Source organism: Canis lupus, chromosome 15 (genome assembly GCF_003254725.2).
Source record: "Canis lupus dingo isolate Sandy chromosome 15, ASM325472v2, whole genome shotgun sequence".
Classification (NCBI taxonomy): domain Eukaryota; kingdom Metazoa; phylum Chordata; class Mammalia; order Carnivora; family Canidae; genus Canis; species Canis lupus.
The window spans coordinates 48,342,430-48,360,656 of NC_064257.1; the positions used below are offsets into that span (position 1 = coordinate 48,342,430).

The window sequence follows — 18,227 nt, forward strand, 5'->3', positions numbered from 1 at the left end:
AGAGAAAGCGTAAACACCTGTAATCCTATGTCTACTTGGACAGTGAATATGGGAAGACACTGTGCTAACAAGCTGGAAAGAAAAAAAAAAATCTAACTTCTGAAAATATATTTACACTGTTCTGCACTTTTAGCATAGTTGCCCTAAGTCTGTAAGCTAGCCCTTTGACAAAATTTCTAAAAAAGAATCATAGAAAACCAAAGACTGTTTCACAGCCCTTCTATTCACATTTACATAGATGCCAACTTTTACTGGTCTCTTAAGTGTAGCTTATCCTCAATATAAAAATACATCTAAGAAATAAAAACCCATGTACGGAAGATAGTTACATGTAAGAAGTATTTTCTAAATCTTAATACAAGTAGTAAGGTTTTTCAATATAAGTAAAAATCAATATTCTTTTCCCCCCATTCACTTCACAGATGGTGATCTCTAAGGGATACCATGGAACCGCGGTACACACCAGGGCAAACTATTATTTGCTCCGCTTACAAAATTCAGCTAATGAAAATCCATTAACCTTATGATTGTGGTTCACTTGAGTTTTATACTTGAGGCTGGATATGTGCTATATTAAAACATAAATTAAAACTATTAATCTTTAACTCTTTGTTCTAATAAAGAATCTCTAATCCTAGTTCTGTCTGGAGTGAAATAAAGCCTGGATTTTTAGGATTATGCATTGATCGGCATCCAAAACATTTTAATAAGCCAGGTGCCTGCCAAAGTGAAAAAGTATTTTGTTGGCCTTTCTCATGAGGAACCTGTCAGGTTCCCCTGGAGTAAGAGCCAAGGTAACATTTACAGAGGGGACCAGGTCTTCTACCCAAACCGCACTCACAGGGTTCTTAACTCTAGCCCACATCCTCAGTATCCAGGTTGGGTTGAGACTAGAGATTTTAAGAGGGCCCCAGGGACATGGAAATGCCCTCCTCTGAAATCCCGAGTGCCTCGGCCAATGCCCCAGCTGCACTGGTTTCTATGGCCACAGCAGTCTGCTGGGCATGATCACGGCCTAACACAGCTTTCCCAGAAAAAGAAAATAAATGAGTTCCTATGGGTGAAATGGTGGTTATCCTTTGTTTAGGATAAAACAACTTTGCTGCTCTGTACAGGCTGCCCACTTAATTTAAGTTACTCATTAAGACATCTAAACACTGCCTAGTTGATGTGCTATGATACGTTAACCAAATGCCACTGAACAATCTGGCATCTAAATAAAAACAGGTGGGAAGCCTTGATTAGTGCAGAGGTTCCCCAGGCTGCCTGCCTGCAGGGTTCTGGGTATTTCAAAGAAACTTAATTTCTGGTCTGAGCTGATGACTAATTTGTTTCCACGGTCTCCTTTCCTTACACAGGCTCAGGCTGCACGACGGAACTGGAGATTTTTGCTCTGTGATGTCTCTTATTCTTCCTCCCCCTTCCTTTCCTCCCCCATCCTGCTCCGCTCTCCCCCTCCCCCTGGGCAGTTAGCTGTGAAAGTGTCAGTCTCTGGAGCCACAGGCAGGTAGTGCTCATTTTAGGCAAGCTTGTTTTAATCACACAGTTGCCACTTGCAAGTTAGTATGATAAAGTGCAGGAGTGCTGGGAAAAAGGCAACGGATTGTTTAAGCCTAAAATCCAGTGGGAAATATTAAAGGGGGAAAAAAAAAACAATGGCTATAGGGCAGAGAGGAAAAGCATGTGTGTATGAACAGTCTGCAGAAAGCCTCCTTACCATCGCCTCAAGGAACTTCCCAGAGCCTTCGGTACTAACTGAAATGCCACAGATATTGTTTTAGCCAGCAAGGGATTTCAAATTATTTTACAGATTTATTAGTGTTGCTGACAATATAATCGTAACTCAAAGTGACAGATTATCAACATTATTACTGTAAAGAAAAGAAGAAAGGAAAATCCTCTGATGTGTACTTGGTTTAAATGAAGTATTATGGGAAGGAAGGGAAAAATAAAAGTATAAGTGCACGCTTTTGTGGTAGAGGCAGTCAAAATACAATGAAGAAAACTCACAGAGCAAAATGGAGACGACAATGAATTAAGAAATCAATGCTAAGATACAGAAGGACCAAGTGCCTTTCACTTCATCAATGTAGTCTATACTTAGGGTTGTTGTTTCTTAATACTTCCTTGCCCCAGCTATTTGTTTACTTGAAAGCAGCGCGGGGGTATCAGGCTACATCTGGGAAACTGGGAGAATTTATGTCATCTTAGCTGCCCCAGGTTAGGAAGAACAACGAATATAATGTCCAGAGCTAGCTTCAAGCCACATTCGGAGGGCAGAGGCCTCTATGATCCTCTTCGTACCTCCAACATGTCCACACAGTTCACATGTACCTCCAACCTTATTCTGGAAAATGATAGGAGCACCACAGCTTCATTTTATCTTAACCTGCCCCAGAGGCCTGGGAGTGAGGAAAGAAGGGCCTTGAAAAAACAGCCTCTCCAAAGAGCAGTCCTTATTGTGTTTTTCAATCTCTAATACTTTTGGAGTCATGTCCTGAAAGTGAAGCAAGAGTCCAGAAGGTGGGCAGCCCGGGTGGCTCAGCGGTTTAGCGCCGCCTTCAGCCCAGGGCCTGATCCTGGAGACCTGGGTTCAAGTCCCACTTCGGGCTCCCTGCATGGAGCCTGCTTCTCCCTCTGCCTGTGTCTCTGCCTCTCTCTCTCTCTCTCTCTCTGCCTCTCATGAATAAATAAAATCTTAAAAAAAAAAAAATAAAAAGAGTCCAGAAGGTCCACTAGCATTACCACTCCTTGTTTATCAAAAGGGAAAAAATGCCCAATTCACATAATTGGAAGTCCAACTCCCCTGACTTGGTAAGTGTTGGTCTTGTTATTCAAGAAGTCTGAAATGAGATACTAATCCTGAATAGTCATAATCCCTACCACTCCCACCAGCAACCTATTCAAGTGTGAACAGGAGCCAGTTTTACGTATAGTCTATTGTGCTATTTTAGCTCTGATACTCAGAAAACACAGATTAAAAAAAAAAAAAAAAAAAAAGCTGAACAACTGAAAGCCACCCAGGTTGGCTTCACAGGGCCTCAGGGAAACCTGCTGAAGGTTTTCAGCCCTGGCTTCGCTGAGCGCTGTCACGTACAGAGTGCTCTGGCTCAGCCGGGACGCGTGATCTGTGAAATGCACACGCCTTGTCCAAGTGCCACTTGATGACTTTCTTCTGGCGTGGAAAGGCCCTCCATGACCAAAAAAGTGAAGCCTCTTCCTCCTCACTCGCCACACTGAGAGGTCAAGGTCTAGGATGGAGAAAAGTCTGCAGCGTACTCACCCTTATGTTATCATCTGTTTCCATAGTGGCCTGGAGTTTCCCATTCACACTGAATGTACAGAAGCAGCCATTTTCATAGAATATGACACAATGACCCTCTCTTGAAGCCTGAATGAGTTTTGGTCTCAGGCAGTTTTCAGGACCCTCCAAAGTCCTTAACAAGTCTCCATTCATGGAATGTATGAGACAAGGCCCTTCTGAGAAAAGAGAAACAAGAGACAAAACTTTTTTAATGGTGACAAATGTGAAATGAATCTTGAGCACAAATCAAACAGGCTCAAACAGTTGAAGCTAAACATTTTCTCTCTTATATATGTTATTTTACAAACTGTCCTCTGTGTGCTGGCCAGATCTCACCTTCTACTTGGGAAAGGAGAAAGCCGGGTCACATACATTCAGGTTCACTTCTCCTCAAGAGCCAGGGAGCTACTTTATGAAATTCATTATGCCAAGAGATAACAGAAACAGGACTCATTCAGAATGGAACAGGACAAATTTCAAATCCTAGAGGAGCTTCCAGGAAGGCCGGGCCACAGTTAAACACAGGCTGCTGTCAAGCTCACCGTGAAGCTCTGCCACACGTCACAGGGGCCCAACAGCAGTGGCTGTGCTGTGGGCTGGTGTGGGGAGAGCTCAGGAGGGCAGCTTTGCGAGCCCCGAGCCTTCTTCCCTCCCACTGCTCACTAACCCCACCCCCGGAATAAATTCACCCAGAGATCCTTCTGCAAATGAGTACACTTGCCTGCTGCCCCCAAAGCGAGTAGCACCCACCAGGCTGAGCTGCCCGAGGAGGATGGGAGCTACTGATCAGTACACGCATATCCAAGCATTTTCGTTGTTACTGAATGCCTGCTACATGTAAAGAAGGAGTAGGTAACCAAAACCACCTGTGTGATGAGTAAGTTCTAAGACATGTCTGAGTCAGACAAGAGGGGTAAAGCATAGAAGGCCTGCTGATCTCCAAGCTGAATTCCTCAGGCCTACGGGGACTCGTGACCTGACCCCACAAGACTACTAAGAGCATATGCCCTTTTAAAGAAAAAAGCAGAAAACCTGCTTTTTTCTTGACCACTCAGGGAGTATCTAAGTTTTCCCAACATAAATCCATACCCCCAGCCTCTGCGTCGCTTAGTGCCAGCATGCATGGATATCCACTGTCTTTATCACCTTTAAATGACATCAGTTCCTCAACACAGTTCAAACTTCAAGTTTCACAGATATTGCACAAAGTTCACATTTTGTGACTAGCTCTTCAGTCCACAGACAACTGTGCAAATAACAGGTGTGCATCCTGAGTGACCGACACATCATCTCCTTCAGAGTCTGTCAGTGAGTGGTCACTGACGGTCTGTTACTCAGTTCATGCACACAGAGCAAACTGTAAGGTTGTGGTGCTTCCTCATCCCCAGGGAGAAACCCATGTGACATTTTACAAAAACGGATCATCAAGAGACTACTGGCCAAAAGATGAACTCTCAGTAAGGAAATGAAAAGTGATAAAGCCGTGAGGGAACTTTGTACTGAATATAAATGGGGTTACAGGAGAAAGAACAGATTCTGGAAATGCTGACATTGCTCAGAGACTGGAGATCAGTGAAGGTGAACTTACTGACACAGATTAGAAAAGGGGTTGAACAAAAATGATGATGTCCCAGAAGAAGTGATGCCAACAAGAACCTTCACTTTTTAAAGGACCCAGGGGAATATTTCATACTGTTGAATGCACAGCAGATAAAATGTTGGAACCTGACCAAAACTTAGGAGCATGACAACTGGTCAAGGCACAGAAATATTCTCACTCTTTATCATACGTTATACAAACAGAAGCAGGCAAGCACTGTTCAAGTACTCTGGGTATGTCCCCACAAGGAAAACACTTTAATTTTCAGTGTTCCTAATATTTTAAATTATATTGTTCTATGTAAATGTGAGTTTTACTGTTTTTTTTTATGCCCGTGTGTGTGTGTGTGGGTATATAACTGTAAGAAAATTTTTAATGTATTGACAAAAGATTTTAAAAGCCATGAAACAACCATAAATTTTCCCATTCATTGTTAAGATTAGTCTACATGGTTTCAGCTTGCATGGTCATTTTTATGGTCCTGCACTGCCACTCAAAGCAAGGATGACTTTTAATATGATACGTTCATTTTATATGTCTAATTTTTTAAATTAAGGTTTTACTTTTAATCTCTATACCCAGCATGGGGCTCAAACTTACAACCCTAGGATCCCAAGTCACACGCTCCATTGACTGAGCCAGCCAGGTGCCCCTTTGTCTAGTGTGGAACCTATGCAGGCTAAGAACTTATATTTGCTCCAGATATATGAAATTACTGGGTATAAGAAGGAAAAAAATCTAGTAGGTATAGAATTTTTGTGAACATTGTTTCACTGCTTTGACCAACTAAATTTTTAAACACAATCCTTTGAATATTTAATGTCTTGTTAGCTAGACTAAGTATTATAGTTCGAGACACAGATAAGGTGAGTCAAATACTCAATGCATCCCTATCAGATAACCTTCAAAGACCCAGGATTACAGTATTTTTTTGTGTGTTCAGACTCAGCCCAGGGAGGAGACAGAGAGATGGATAAACTATTGCAGTGGAATAAGCAATGAATTAGAAACAGCTCTGTTCCAGGTCAGATCCTGATTTGTTGCGTGTGCTCTTTGAAAGCTTGCTTAGTATCTTTGGCCTGAATATATGATGATGGTGCAAGGGCAAACATCCAGGAAACCAGCTTAAGTTTCTTTCCACTCCATTCTCAATGCCATCCTGGCTCTTGCCTGGTTCTGAGATTTGGAAGTTAAAAGAGACCAGGTCGAGTTTCCATCCAGGTGTGAGATGAAACCTAGCCCAGAGTCCAGAAGAATAAACAGACAGACAAAGATGTTCCTTGTTCCTGCCTCCCTCTTTAGAGCAATGCAGTGAAACACAATTTTCTGCAATGATGTTGATGTTCTGTATTTATCCTGTTCAGTACAGTAGCCATGTGAATAGTGAACACCTGCAAAGTGGCTAGTACCACCAAGGAACTGAATTTTAAATTTTATGTAGTTAACTTACATGTTTTAGTTAATTTATTAAACAGTCCAACATGGCCAATAGCTACTATAATGGACAGTATACTTAGAGAAAAAAGTACCAAATCTATCTTTGGCAATTTGTTCTGGAAGACACCAAAAAATGCATACATTTTATGAAGGTACCACAGATTTACCTTTGGAACCGCTTAACACCAGGCCTAGCTCAGCGCAGACGGCAGCACAAGTGATCTCATAGTCGTGGCCTGTCAAGATGGCCCGAGGAGTGGTGGTCTCACCTTTAGGAAGGAACAGATTAGAAACAAATCAATTCAAGTTCATGCAGGGGGATTATCTCTCTCAGCTCCCTCTACTTAGATTAAATAACTAACAACTTGTTCCTAATCCCTATAATGCCTGAATCTTTAATTCATAGTTTGGAAATCTGTCTAGAAATCCTATTTTAGAACTAGATCCAAACTGTATGCTAGAGTATGAAGACCAGTTGCCAAATTTCAAATCCTTACATGATTATCAAGCAACAGTGGTTGAAAACAGAGTAAAATAAGACAACAATCTGCCTTGTAGAATGCCTCAGATACTTCCCAAATATTAATATAAGCCACTCAATTAGATGATTTATAGATGGATGATTATAAAAGTAGTGACTCTAGGTTGATTCATATTTCAAGGAAGGCAGCCCCCCTCTTCCATGGGCCACTGAGATCCCTATTGTAGTGAAGAAAGTCTGAACTAGGACACAGTATCTCAAAGTAGCCCCTCTCTTCAGTGCCTATTTACTAGTCTTAAGTATTTTCCTGATATATAAACCTCACAGAGTGTATTTCTCTGTGGTTCAAAGAATAGAGGGGAAATAAATTCTTACACGTAGTTCTGATTGTGACTGAAAACTAGAGGAGGAAAGTGAGGAAAGGCTAACAGAGAATGAGTATCCAGACAATGGAAGATGTTTCCAGACATTTTCACAAGTAGAAGTCATCCTGCATTTCAGTCCCAAAATAAAAAGAGAAAAAACTGGCTGGTTAATAAGGAACCCACACCACCAACAGGCCCAGCTCAGATAAGAAGACAGTAATGGGCTTCATTTGTGGCTTGATTCATGCCAAGTGGCAAGGATAAGCCGAATTCCATATTTAGCCTAAGGAATACTATTTTCAGACCACACTAGCCCTCCACTTTTATAGTCTCTAAAAACAAAGACACAGAAAGCCCTTATAAATGGGACTGGAGAACAGTGTTCCATTAGCATGCTTAGATTTCCTTGATTTGAATTGGTTTCACAGGAATATTGATAAATGATACTGTATAATCCAAAAGGGGCAAATGTGCCCAGAAAATGCTCTCTAGCACCAGCTGTGGAACTCAGTAGAAAAGAGCAACTTGTTATCCTATCAGGTAGGTTAGAGAAAATCTCCCAGAAACCTACCGTCCTTGGAAAGGCAAATACTGGCTGTTGAAAAATTAAACTAGGCTCCAGAGCAGTGTTTTTTCTGATGGGTCAGTAGATTCTCTGAAATTTCATGCAAAATATATGTACATGCCTGTTTTTCTGGGAGGATAGTGAGGGGAAGAAGGAAAATAAATAGTTTTTACTGAATGCACAAGATCCGTGACCAAAAACAGGGGAGGGCCTCTCCGATGGAGACAGAGGCCACACCAGCTGGAGCCTACAATTACTTCATGTCTAGCTATTACAAAGAATTATCACAATGCATTTACTGTGGCACATGATGCATAGCTGTGTCCCTACAGAATCCTTCATGACTTTTGGTGACTCTAAGTATTTCTGCATGAGATTTAAGTAGAGGAGCATCAGAGCAAACTTTGCACCACACTGGTTGTGCCACATGCAGTGAGACACTGGGACTGGCCTACATACTTAGTGACAGAGGGAGACGTCAGATGACACATTAAAGACAAGGGGTTAAGTGGAACAAGGGGCTTCGTGTCTTTTGATTCAAAGATTTTAAACTTTGTGGGAAACCCACCTTAATTAAAAAACTCACTTGACAGTTTGCTAACCAGAAAGAATTTAAGAACTATGGTTTTTTCCTTAAAAAGCACACCAATTGGGGAATTTTTAAAGAAAAGAAGCAAATAATGTAAGCCAACCTGAACTACTTAACTTTCTGTTAGAGATAGGCTTTGCCACAAAAAGTAGAAATAAGTATGTTTTAAAAAGTTACCTAGAGTTAGGTAACCATGATTCATGGTTTTCCCCATTCCCAAGACACTACATTCTACAAAATACTATGTTATTTTTTAAATTAATGTTTAAATACATGTATTGGCCACTTTTTAAAATCAAGAATTAAAATCATTAAGATCTAAAGAATACATTTTCAATGTGATTATTCCTTGTTTGTTTTCCTAAGTTACCATTTTATTGGGGAGGGGGGGGTGAGACTTGTGTTTTTACTTGAGTTGTCTTGGAATTCCTTGGTGGGAAATATAAGTGTGAAGGAAAACTGATGGCAACTGAAAGCAATCTAAAGTGTTGTCACTTAAGCATGTCAGTGCTAACTTTTTGTTTTCTAGATCTAAAAATTTTTTTCCCAGGGAATAGGAAAGAAGTAAAAAAAAAAAAAATTTGCTAATTATATTTCTTTAGCATAAGAGTCGAAATACTGAGAATTTTCTAGGACTGTAGAGTTTAGGAAGCCTCATGATAAGCCCCACAAAGTGGGTTAAGGTAAAAGCATTCTTTTTTGTAAACTCCTAATTAACATTTTTTTGTAAGTAAGCTTTACTTATGAAATATGAATTCCCAGTGATCCACACTATACCAATCATTTCTCCCTCCACAAGTCAGAAGACATACACATACTGAAAAATATTTTTCTTTTCCTAGGGCCTGATCTCTAAATAAAGAATTGTTCAGTGCTAGGACTTTGGCTTCAAAGTTTGGCAAAATGTTCTCTAACCCAGGAAGCAGGTTAGACAGCTCAGGAAATATAGAAGGAAAAAAAAGGAAAGGAAAAGAAAAACAACAAATTAAAAACATAAGGGTAAACTTATGACCACTGGGTTGTTCTCAGGTAACTGGTTTCACAAACACTCACTGGATTTCCACTAAGACTACATGCTATTTAACATTCCCTCCCCTCTAGAAATGCACATTGATAGCCTCTAAAAATCCACGGACAATATAGGGAAGGATATGAAATCCTCTTAAAGAAAGCTGTTTCCATTCTTATCTAAAGACTGAACTGTGTATTCCCTTTACTATCTGTTATGTGGATTGAGTATGCTTTACATTTTCTCATCAAAAAAATCTGTTCACAGTAAATACTTGGAGTTTTGTAAGTTCTAATAAACCAAATGTTTTAAATATTAAAATTTCACTACAGCAAATAGAATTATATGATAGGGGATTTAAATCCAACAAGTCCAAACTGTTTAAATTCCACAGATATTTTGGGGACCACTTGGAATAAAATTACTAAGGGTAGAGGGGAAAGTCAGAGGCAGAACACAGGCTATATATGTGGCTCACAGAATGTATTTATTTCTCTGTAGTTACACATAATCCTGGATCACAGAGCACAGCAGTAACCTCCTACAGAAAGGAAAGGAAAAGCTGCTCTGTACCTGTGTATATTTGTCTTTAAAGTCCAGAAACAAAATCTAGGAACCATGTAACTCACTGCCATTGTAGCACTCACATCCCAACCTCATGCCAGCCCTGAGAGTTAATACTTGGGGAGGTTGGCAGGGGAGATCAGCTCAAATAAAACAATACTGGCCATACATTACTTTTTCAAAGGCCCCAAAGCTATCATCTTTTTCACTGAAGTCCTTAAAACGAATAAAGAACAGAAAAAAAAAAGTACTCTGAAAAATATCAGGTTAATTCTTTGATAAAAATGTGCAGGAGTTAATGGATACAAGAAGTCGTTACTTTTGCTTTCTGAGATAGTAGGATCTACCAATAGCTAGATCATAAAGCAGAACAGATTCCTTTAAGAACCTTTTAAAGTCTTACTGCTTGAAAAATTGTCATGGCTTTCAATAAAGCTGGGAGAAAAATTTATCTTGTTGCTAGTTTAAGGGGCTACACTTCAAACTCCTCTTAAAGAAAAATAAAAAGAGAAAGAGGATAGACTTCTTGGACTGCTTTGAAAAGCTTGAGCAATTACTTCAAAGGAAAGGGTGTCTTTGTCCGGAGAGCAGGTTTATGACTACTGATGCAAATCCTAACCAAAGACTGAAAAGGATACTCAGTGCATCTTTATGGATGGCCTTAAAGGAAGATGAACAAGTCAAAGGAGATAAAAGACAGTCCAAATCCTGCCAAGAATACCAGGACACACCAGTTTTTACAGATGTGCTTTTCACAGTACATGATACTGGAAATATCAGTTCTAATTTACAGACACTGTTCTAACAACCCAACTTGCATTTAAGCAGCACAAGATCTCCATAATTCCCATTTAGCATTTATATTGGATCTATATTTTAAAATATTAGGTGACATGTTTTACACCATTAGGCAAAATAACAAATGTTTTTATTAAATGTGTTTCTTTTGGTGCCCTCATAACTAAGTATATTTCTCCATCAAGTGGACCCTGAAACACTTACAGTTATACCTCAAAGAAGAGAAAATAGTAATTTCTCTAGCACCCTGTTCATAAATATTCAATGAGAAAAATATTTCAAAAGATAAGCCTCCATTAAAACAAGAGGGATTAATAATCCAGGTAAAAACAGAGCAGACATGTTTTTCTGGCAAACTTTTGACTTACATTTTTAAAAATAAATAAAGTTCTTGGTATTTTTGGCATTATTTCCTCAGTCCTATGAAAATTAAATTGCTTTAAAATGTACTGTGAAGTTCTCCGTAGCAGTTTAAATATATTATTAGCAGAGAATCCCCCTTCATTCATTCCTCATTTTTTAAATACCATTTATCATGAAACAAAGTTTGGTTTAACATTTCTCTATTCCTACTTCTGTAGAAATGATATTAGTTCTTTCAGTTAATACTTGTTTAAATGACTCCTGGGCCAAGAGTTAGCATTTCCTGATTGTTTTCTCATTCACTTGCTCCTTCTTTCCTTTAATAGCCTTTATTCGATATATATTATGTGAAATGCACTGTGGAAATAAGGAACGGAATAAAATACAGTATTGTACTGGCAAATGACCTGATTCTATGGTCACTGGATCAGGTTTTGTTACCTTACTATAAACCTGCAAATTATAAATACCTGTCTGTAATTGGAAAGGTCAAAAAGCTGTACTGAAGTTCAAACTATTTATTACAACTGAATTTTTATACAAAATGAATATTTTACAGCAATTAATAAAATCCTTAAGTAAAAACAACTGATATAATTTTCCACATTGTTAAAATGTAGTACCATCTGACCTCTTGGAGGCAAAACAAAATATGAAACGTGTCTTTGTTAAAAAAAAATTTTCAATAGAGTATTCATTCTGAAAGAAAACACAAGCTTAAGAATCTAAATATATAAGTTATTAAGTATAGATTTTTCAAAATCTAAGCATTATTACAACTGAATTTTTATACAAAATGAATATTTTACAGCAATTAATAAAATCCTTAAGTAAAAACAACTGATATAATTTTCCACATTGTTAAAATGTAGTACCATCTGACCTCTTGGAGGCAAAACAAAATATGAAACATGTCTTTGTTAAAAAAAATTTTCAATAGAGTATTCATTCTGAAAGAAAACACAAGCTTAAGAATCTAAATACATAAGTTATTAATTAAGTATGTATAGATTTTTCAAAATCTAAGCATTATATAATATATGCCAGTCATTTCTTAAAGATGGATACTTCTGTTTTGCACATGCCTTTTGTTCCATTTTAATTACATTTTGATTACTACAACACATAGGGAGAGAAAAAAAAATTAATGTGAAAACTGTACACTTAGGTTTCTCATGTGGCTCACCATAATGGCAAACCAAGAAAGGAAATGGCTTTCTGAAACGGAAGTGAGGTTAGCTACTAAATGTTTCTTAAACCTTTCCCATTAACTTCCCAATGTTCCAAAGGGAATTATAACACTACATTTTAATTATGCAAAGGGAATTATTTGAAATTTGTTCTATTCCTTCTTTCTCCATCAACCCTTCTCCTCCTCCATTAGAAAATGTGTTGTGTGAATATATACCTACAATTGCATACTTAAAGTATAATCCTAAATTGTGTAATAATATTTAAAAAAAACCCACAAAATCCTTGGGTGCCTGGGTGGCTCAGTTGGTTAAGTGTATGACTTGATTTCAGCTCAGGTCATGACCTCAGAGTCATGAAATTGAGCCCCACATCAGCTGCTTAAGATTCTCCCTCTCCCTCTGTCCCTACCCCTGCTTGAGCATTGGCTCTGAAAAACAAAAAGCAAAACAAACACAAAGTCCTGGAGTGCCAGAGTGGTTTAGTGGGTTAAGTGTTTGCCTTTACATGATCCTAAGGTCTGGGAATCAAGCTCCACAATAGGCTCCCTGCTCAGCGAGGAGTCTGCTTCTCCCTCTCCCTCTGCACCTCCCCCAGCTCATGCTCTCTCTGTCTCTCAAATAAGATCTTAAAAATAAATAAAAATAAAAATTCAAAATCCTAACATGATGCATACTGTCATAAGAACTCAGTTTAGCAAAATTATCTCTGTATTCTCCTTTGTAAATATAAGGCGTGCTTCAGTGACAGGGTTGCATCAAATTCTCTACAGCCCAATTAAATCAAATTAAAAATGTAGTACAGTTTAGTGATCAAGAGTGGTACCTCTTAAAAAAAAAAAAAAGAGTGGTACCTCTGGCCTAGAGTACTACCTATGTGACCTCCCTTGGGTATGTTCTCATAGTTACAGAAAGATCTAGGAGCTTCAAAAGGCCCAGGGAAAAAAGTAAAGACATATTTATAATCTCTCTGTGCCTCATCTATAAAACAAGGATAATAGCAGTAGTTACCACACAGGACTACTATGAGGATCAAAGAATTACTATGTAAAGTAATGCCCACATGTAGGGAGCACCCAGGAGGTATCACTTAGGAGTAGAAGTAGTACTATGAACAGTAGAATGATTTTCACTCTCTGTTGTAGACACTTCTTTCAGCAAAAGTATATCTTACCCTATGCTGCATAAATGAAAATTAGAGATGGTTCTGATTATTTTTTGTTTCTTGTCATTCTTTTGTCTCTTAATTTCTAAAAATTATACTTTGATTTCTCCCATTCTTCTTTTTCTTAGACTTTCTAACCTTCTCTAACAATCCATATAACTTCTTATAAAACTACTAATATCTAGAAGCAGGAAGTGAAGGTATATTAATATAATTAGGTATTCTTTCCCCAAATATCTTTATTGTCTCTGATTATTAAAGTAATACATGCTCATTATAAAACATTCAGATAATTTAGTAAATTATGAAGAAGGAAATGAAAAAACTGCCTCTAAATTCCACTACCTATAAATAACTATTGCTAAATGACATAAAAAACATTTTGCTGGCAGTCATTCTGGACTTTTTTCTATGCATAAATATACACAGAATACAAAGTGTACACATAGACATAGATGCCTAGAAGATATATCATATATAGTCTGATGATCTTTTACATTTAATGATAACAGACAGCATATCTTTCCACGTCAGTACTGCAAACTCATAATACATTAATGGCCATGCAGTATTTCATTATGTGAACATATCAAATTCTATATAACTATTTCTTTTTCCTACTTTCTTGAGACTTTTCATTTGTTGAGTCCCCATAGAGGGGCTTGATTTGGCTCTAATTCATTGATAGCTTCTATAGCTGTATATCTAGCGTCCAGTAACATAAACATAAAATTCTGACTCCAAAAAAGAATACAGATAAAAATATTTCACATCTTTGGCTATTAGAAACATTCTGAATTTGACAACAAAAGCAAAAAATAAGTAAGACTACTTCAAACTAAAATGCTTCTACAGAGCAAAAGAAACAAACCATGAACAATGAAAAGGCAACCTACAGAGTGGGAGAAAATGCTTGCATATCATATATCTGATAATATCCAAAATATACAAAGAGCTCATACAACTCAATAGCAAACAAATATAAAAGAATCTAACTTAAAAAGTGGACAGAGGAAAAAATAAGTAAAAAATGTGAAGAGGATGTGAATAGTATTTTTTCTAAAGACTACATACAGATGGCCAACAGGCACATAAAAAGGTGCTCAACACCACTCATCATCAGGCAAATGCAAATGAAAACCACAATGAGATATCACTTCACAACTATTAGAATAGCCGTTATCAAAAATACAATAAATAGAGGTGGCTGGCTAGGTCAGTCAGTAGAGCATGCAATTCTTGATCTCAGGGTTGTGAGTTCTAGCCCCATGTTTGGTACAGAGATTACTTAAAAATAAAATCTTTAAAAAGAAGCCACTTTCACTGAAGACTATTCTTTTCTTTTTTTTTTTAAGATTTTATTTATTTATTCATGAGACACACACACACACACACACAGAGAGAGAGAGAGAGAGAGAGGGGCAGAGACACATGCAGAGGGAGAAACAGGCTCCATGCAGGAAGCTTGACGCGGAACTCGATCCCAGGTCTCCAGGATCACACCCTGAGCTGAAGGCGGTGCTAAACTGCTGAGCCACCTGGGCTGCCCAAGACTATTCTTTATATTAAAAAAGTGGAAAATAAATACCAACTGTTGGAGAGGATGTGGAGAAGAAGGAACCCTCATGCACTGTTGTAGGAATGTAGATTGCGGGACGCCTGGGTGTCTCAGTGGTTGTGGGTCTGCCTTTGGCTCAGGGTGTGATCCTGGAGTCCCGGGATCGAGTCCCACATTGGGCTTCCTACATGGAACCTGCTTCTCCCTTTCCCTCTGCCTGTGTCTCTCTCCCCCTCTCTCTCTGTGTCTTTCATGAATAAATAAAATATTAAAAAAAAAGGAATGTAGATTGCGACATAGCAACTATGGAAAGCAATATGGAGGTTCCTCAAAAAATTAAAAATAGAACTATCATATGATACAGCAATTCTACTTTCGGGTATCTATTTCTGAAGGACATGAAAACACTACCTTGAAAAGATACCTATACCCTCATGATCACTGCAGCATTATATACAACGGCCAAGACATGGAAACAACCTGTATCCACCAAGGGATAAATGGATAAAGAAAATGGGGTATGTGTAGGTGTACTTATGGATTATTAATCATTCATAAAAATAAAAAGGAGATCCTGCCATTAGTGACGACATGGATGGACCTTGAGTGCATTCTACTAAGTGAAATAAGCCAGACAGAGAAAGACAAACACTTTATAATCATATTTATATGTGGAATAAAAGAAACAACCAAAAACCACCCAAACTAAAAAACTGAATTTAGGGATACAAAGAACAGACTGGCAGTTGGTGGGGAGAGGAGATGGTAAAGGTGGTCAAAAAGTACAAATTTTCAGTTATAAAACAAATAAGTCCTGGTAGTGTACAGCATGGTGACTATAATTAATAATACTATGTTGTGCATTTGAAAGTTGTTAAGAGAGCAGATTCTCATCACGGGAAAAAAGGTTTATAACTGCAGTGGCAATGGATGTTACCTAAATAAAGTGTGGTTATCACTTTGCAATATATACATATATCAAGTCATTATGTCATACACCTGAAACTAATGTCATGTGTCAATTAAACTACAATAAAAAAAAAGAAACATCCTGATCCCATTCACTCCAAGGAAATACGGAATCTCTCAATTGTAGAAAATTACAAGCTACAAGAATAAAAGCTAAAAAGTTCAGCAGTTATGAAGCCTTAGCCATGGCAGGCAGAAAGAATTCTAAGGATTTTTTTTCCTAATTAAACATACTTCACGTCTACAATCTGAAGTCTGACCAAGTCTATTTGTGAGGAAAATTAAAGACTAGAGCAATTGTTGCTTTGTAAAAGAAATCATTAGAAGCATGTAAATACTTCATTTCATATATAAATGGGTCTCTTTTAATAAATTCTCAGGAATATCTAAAACACAATATGAGGTACATGTACACGAAAACTGTCACACAATTTCTCTAATGAAATGAACTTTCTGGAAGGTGATAAAGTCAGTCTAATACACTGTTCCAGGAGGTCTTCATTAAATGTGTTCTTATAGTGGTTCTCCAAAAAGGTTACACACACACACACACACACACACAGAATATTCTAAAAGCTGAAGAATCTTGCTTTTAGGAATGGAAGAAGTAGCTTGCGATTTTGCAATTTCAGGGTATATTCAGTTTCAACTAAATGAAAGAAGATATATTCAAAATGTTCTTTGAGAACTTTAGTTGACTAGAGGGAACTTAAATCTTACATTACAATTAGTTTTACCAATTGTTTGAAATGAAATTTCCCATCTGAGCATAAAGTATTAGACAAGCAACTTTCCTTGGTGTGGCACTATTAAAATCTATACATGAAGATACAAAGTTTCAATTTGAGGGCATAAATCATCAGTTCTTCTGTTCTCATACTTAGATGACTATAGCCTACGGCTGAATGGTATACTCATTTTTCTCTGCAACTAAACAAGGTAAATAAATGTGATATATTGGCACATCACCCCACCACTCTGCATATGGTGCACATTAAGGTTGTATTCATTTGCCATATGAATATAATTCCTTTTACCACATCTACTATTAGTTACAAGCAGTAAATACAGAGTTGTTTTGCTGGAACTCAAGGGCCTGCATTACATCATGGAGCACTAAACATCCTGGACCTTCTGGAGAATTTCATAAACGTAGTTTAATGTCACCTGAACTTGAATACTGCCAACATACTGCTTCAAACCCAAGTTGATGAATTCTTCAAGAAAAAAAGAAAAATACAGGGCAGTCTTGGTGTTAGTGCAACAGTGTACGCCAAAAGTCAGACCACAAGGAAAGCTCTTGATGAGGTAAATACAGGAACTCATGCTCTAGACAAAGAATCAGATCAAGAGTCATAGCCCAGGTTTCAAGCCACAGTTGATTCAAGCTTTGCTTTCATATTCAGAATCAAGTGAACATAAGGTTAAAATATCCAAACAGTTTTCCTCCAGTGTAGTTTAATGAAGATCTGGGATCGAGAAGATAAGAGTCTGTCTCATGACAAACTGATGCTTTGTTTCGTTGGGCATAGGTTGTTTACTTTTTCCTTAAACAATAAATTTCTTATAAATATCCAATTCTATGCTAGGGTGGGGAAAAAGAAGGAGGAAAGTGATTTCTTTTACAAATGTATATAGTTCAACACAAATGTACGTATCTTGGCATCTGTAACCCATAAATAATCTATCACAGACAATTAAAAGCAAAGTACACCTGACTTAATCAAGTAGTGATTTTCAAATTTACCAGTATTAAGTCCCTGAGTACATCCAGCAGATGGTGCTCTAGGACACCTACTTACAGAAAGAATACTGTTTATGTTACCTCCAACTATATTTTGGCAAGACAAAGAATAAGGATTTATCAGTAGCTTCAGTAAAACATGTTAGGCTTTATGATAGAAAGAACATAATTCCTAAATATGTGCACAAAAATATACATATGCATAAGCACATGTGCACAGAAGCAATCAGTAAATAATTCACACCTGGACATATAATGATACTACTTTTCTTATAGACTGATGAGTAGTCCATGCATATCAGTGGTATTTATAGTCATATGGCAAGATCATTCTAAATTCATTAAAAAAAAATTTAGAATGCCTTAAAGTTAGAATTCATTTTTAATTATAGCAGGAATGTCTCATTAGGGTGATACTAGTAAAATTAACAACAGTAGGATTTACGGTAATGACTTAAGTGATTGATGAGAGTATAACAAAATGAAGTTTTAGACAGAGAAAAAGCAGGGCAGCTATGGCATACAG

The 18,227-nt window shown here is 37.6% G+C and overlaps 2 protein-coding genes across 16 annotated transcripts in view; one reads left to right on the plus strand and one right to left on the minus strand.

Annotated features, from left to right (window-relative positions):
• The window catches only part of DCLK2 (doublecortin like kinase 2), a 246,421-nt gene that overhangs the window by 160,243 nt on the left and 67,951 nt on the right, over positions 1-18,227 (plus strand). The window contains exon 17 of one of the 3 annotated variants that reach the window (XM_035698852.2): positions 1,359-7,801. The exons of the other annotated variants lie outside the window; for them this stretch is intronic. Coding sequence (XP_035554745.1) covers positions 1,359-1,511 — 153 coding nt within the window. The 3' untranslated portion in view covers positions 1,512-7,801. Of the gene's footprint in view, positions 1-1,358; positions 7,802-18,227 lie in introns of those variants that run through there. 3 annotated transcript variants of the gene reach the window in all.
• The window catches only part of LRBA (LPS responsive beige-like anchor protein), a 728,875-nt gene that overhangs the window by 5,788 nt on the left and 704,860 nt on the right, over positions 1-18,227 (minus strand). For all 13 annotated transcript variants that reach the window (XM_025439493.3, XM_025439495.3, XM_025439499.3 and 10 more), the window contains 2 exons: positions 6,509-6,610; positions 3,284-3,480 (listed from right to left, as the gene is read on the minus strand). In XM_025439493.3, coding sequence (XP_025295278.1) covers positions 3,284-3,480; positions 6,509-6,610 — 299 coding nt within the window. The remainder of the gene's footprint in view (positions 1-3,283; positions 3,481-6,508; positions 6,611-18,227) is intronic.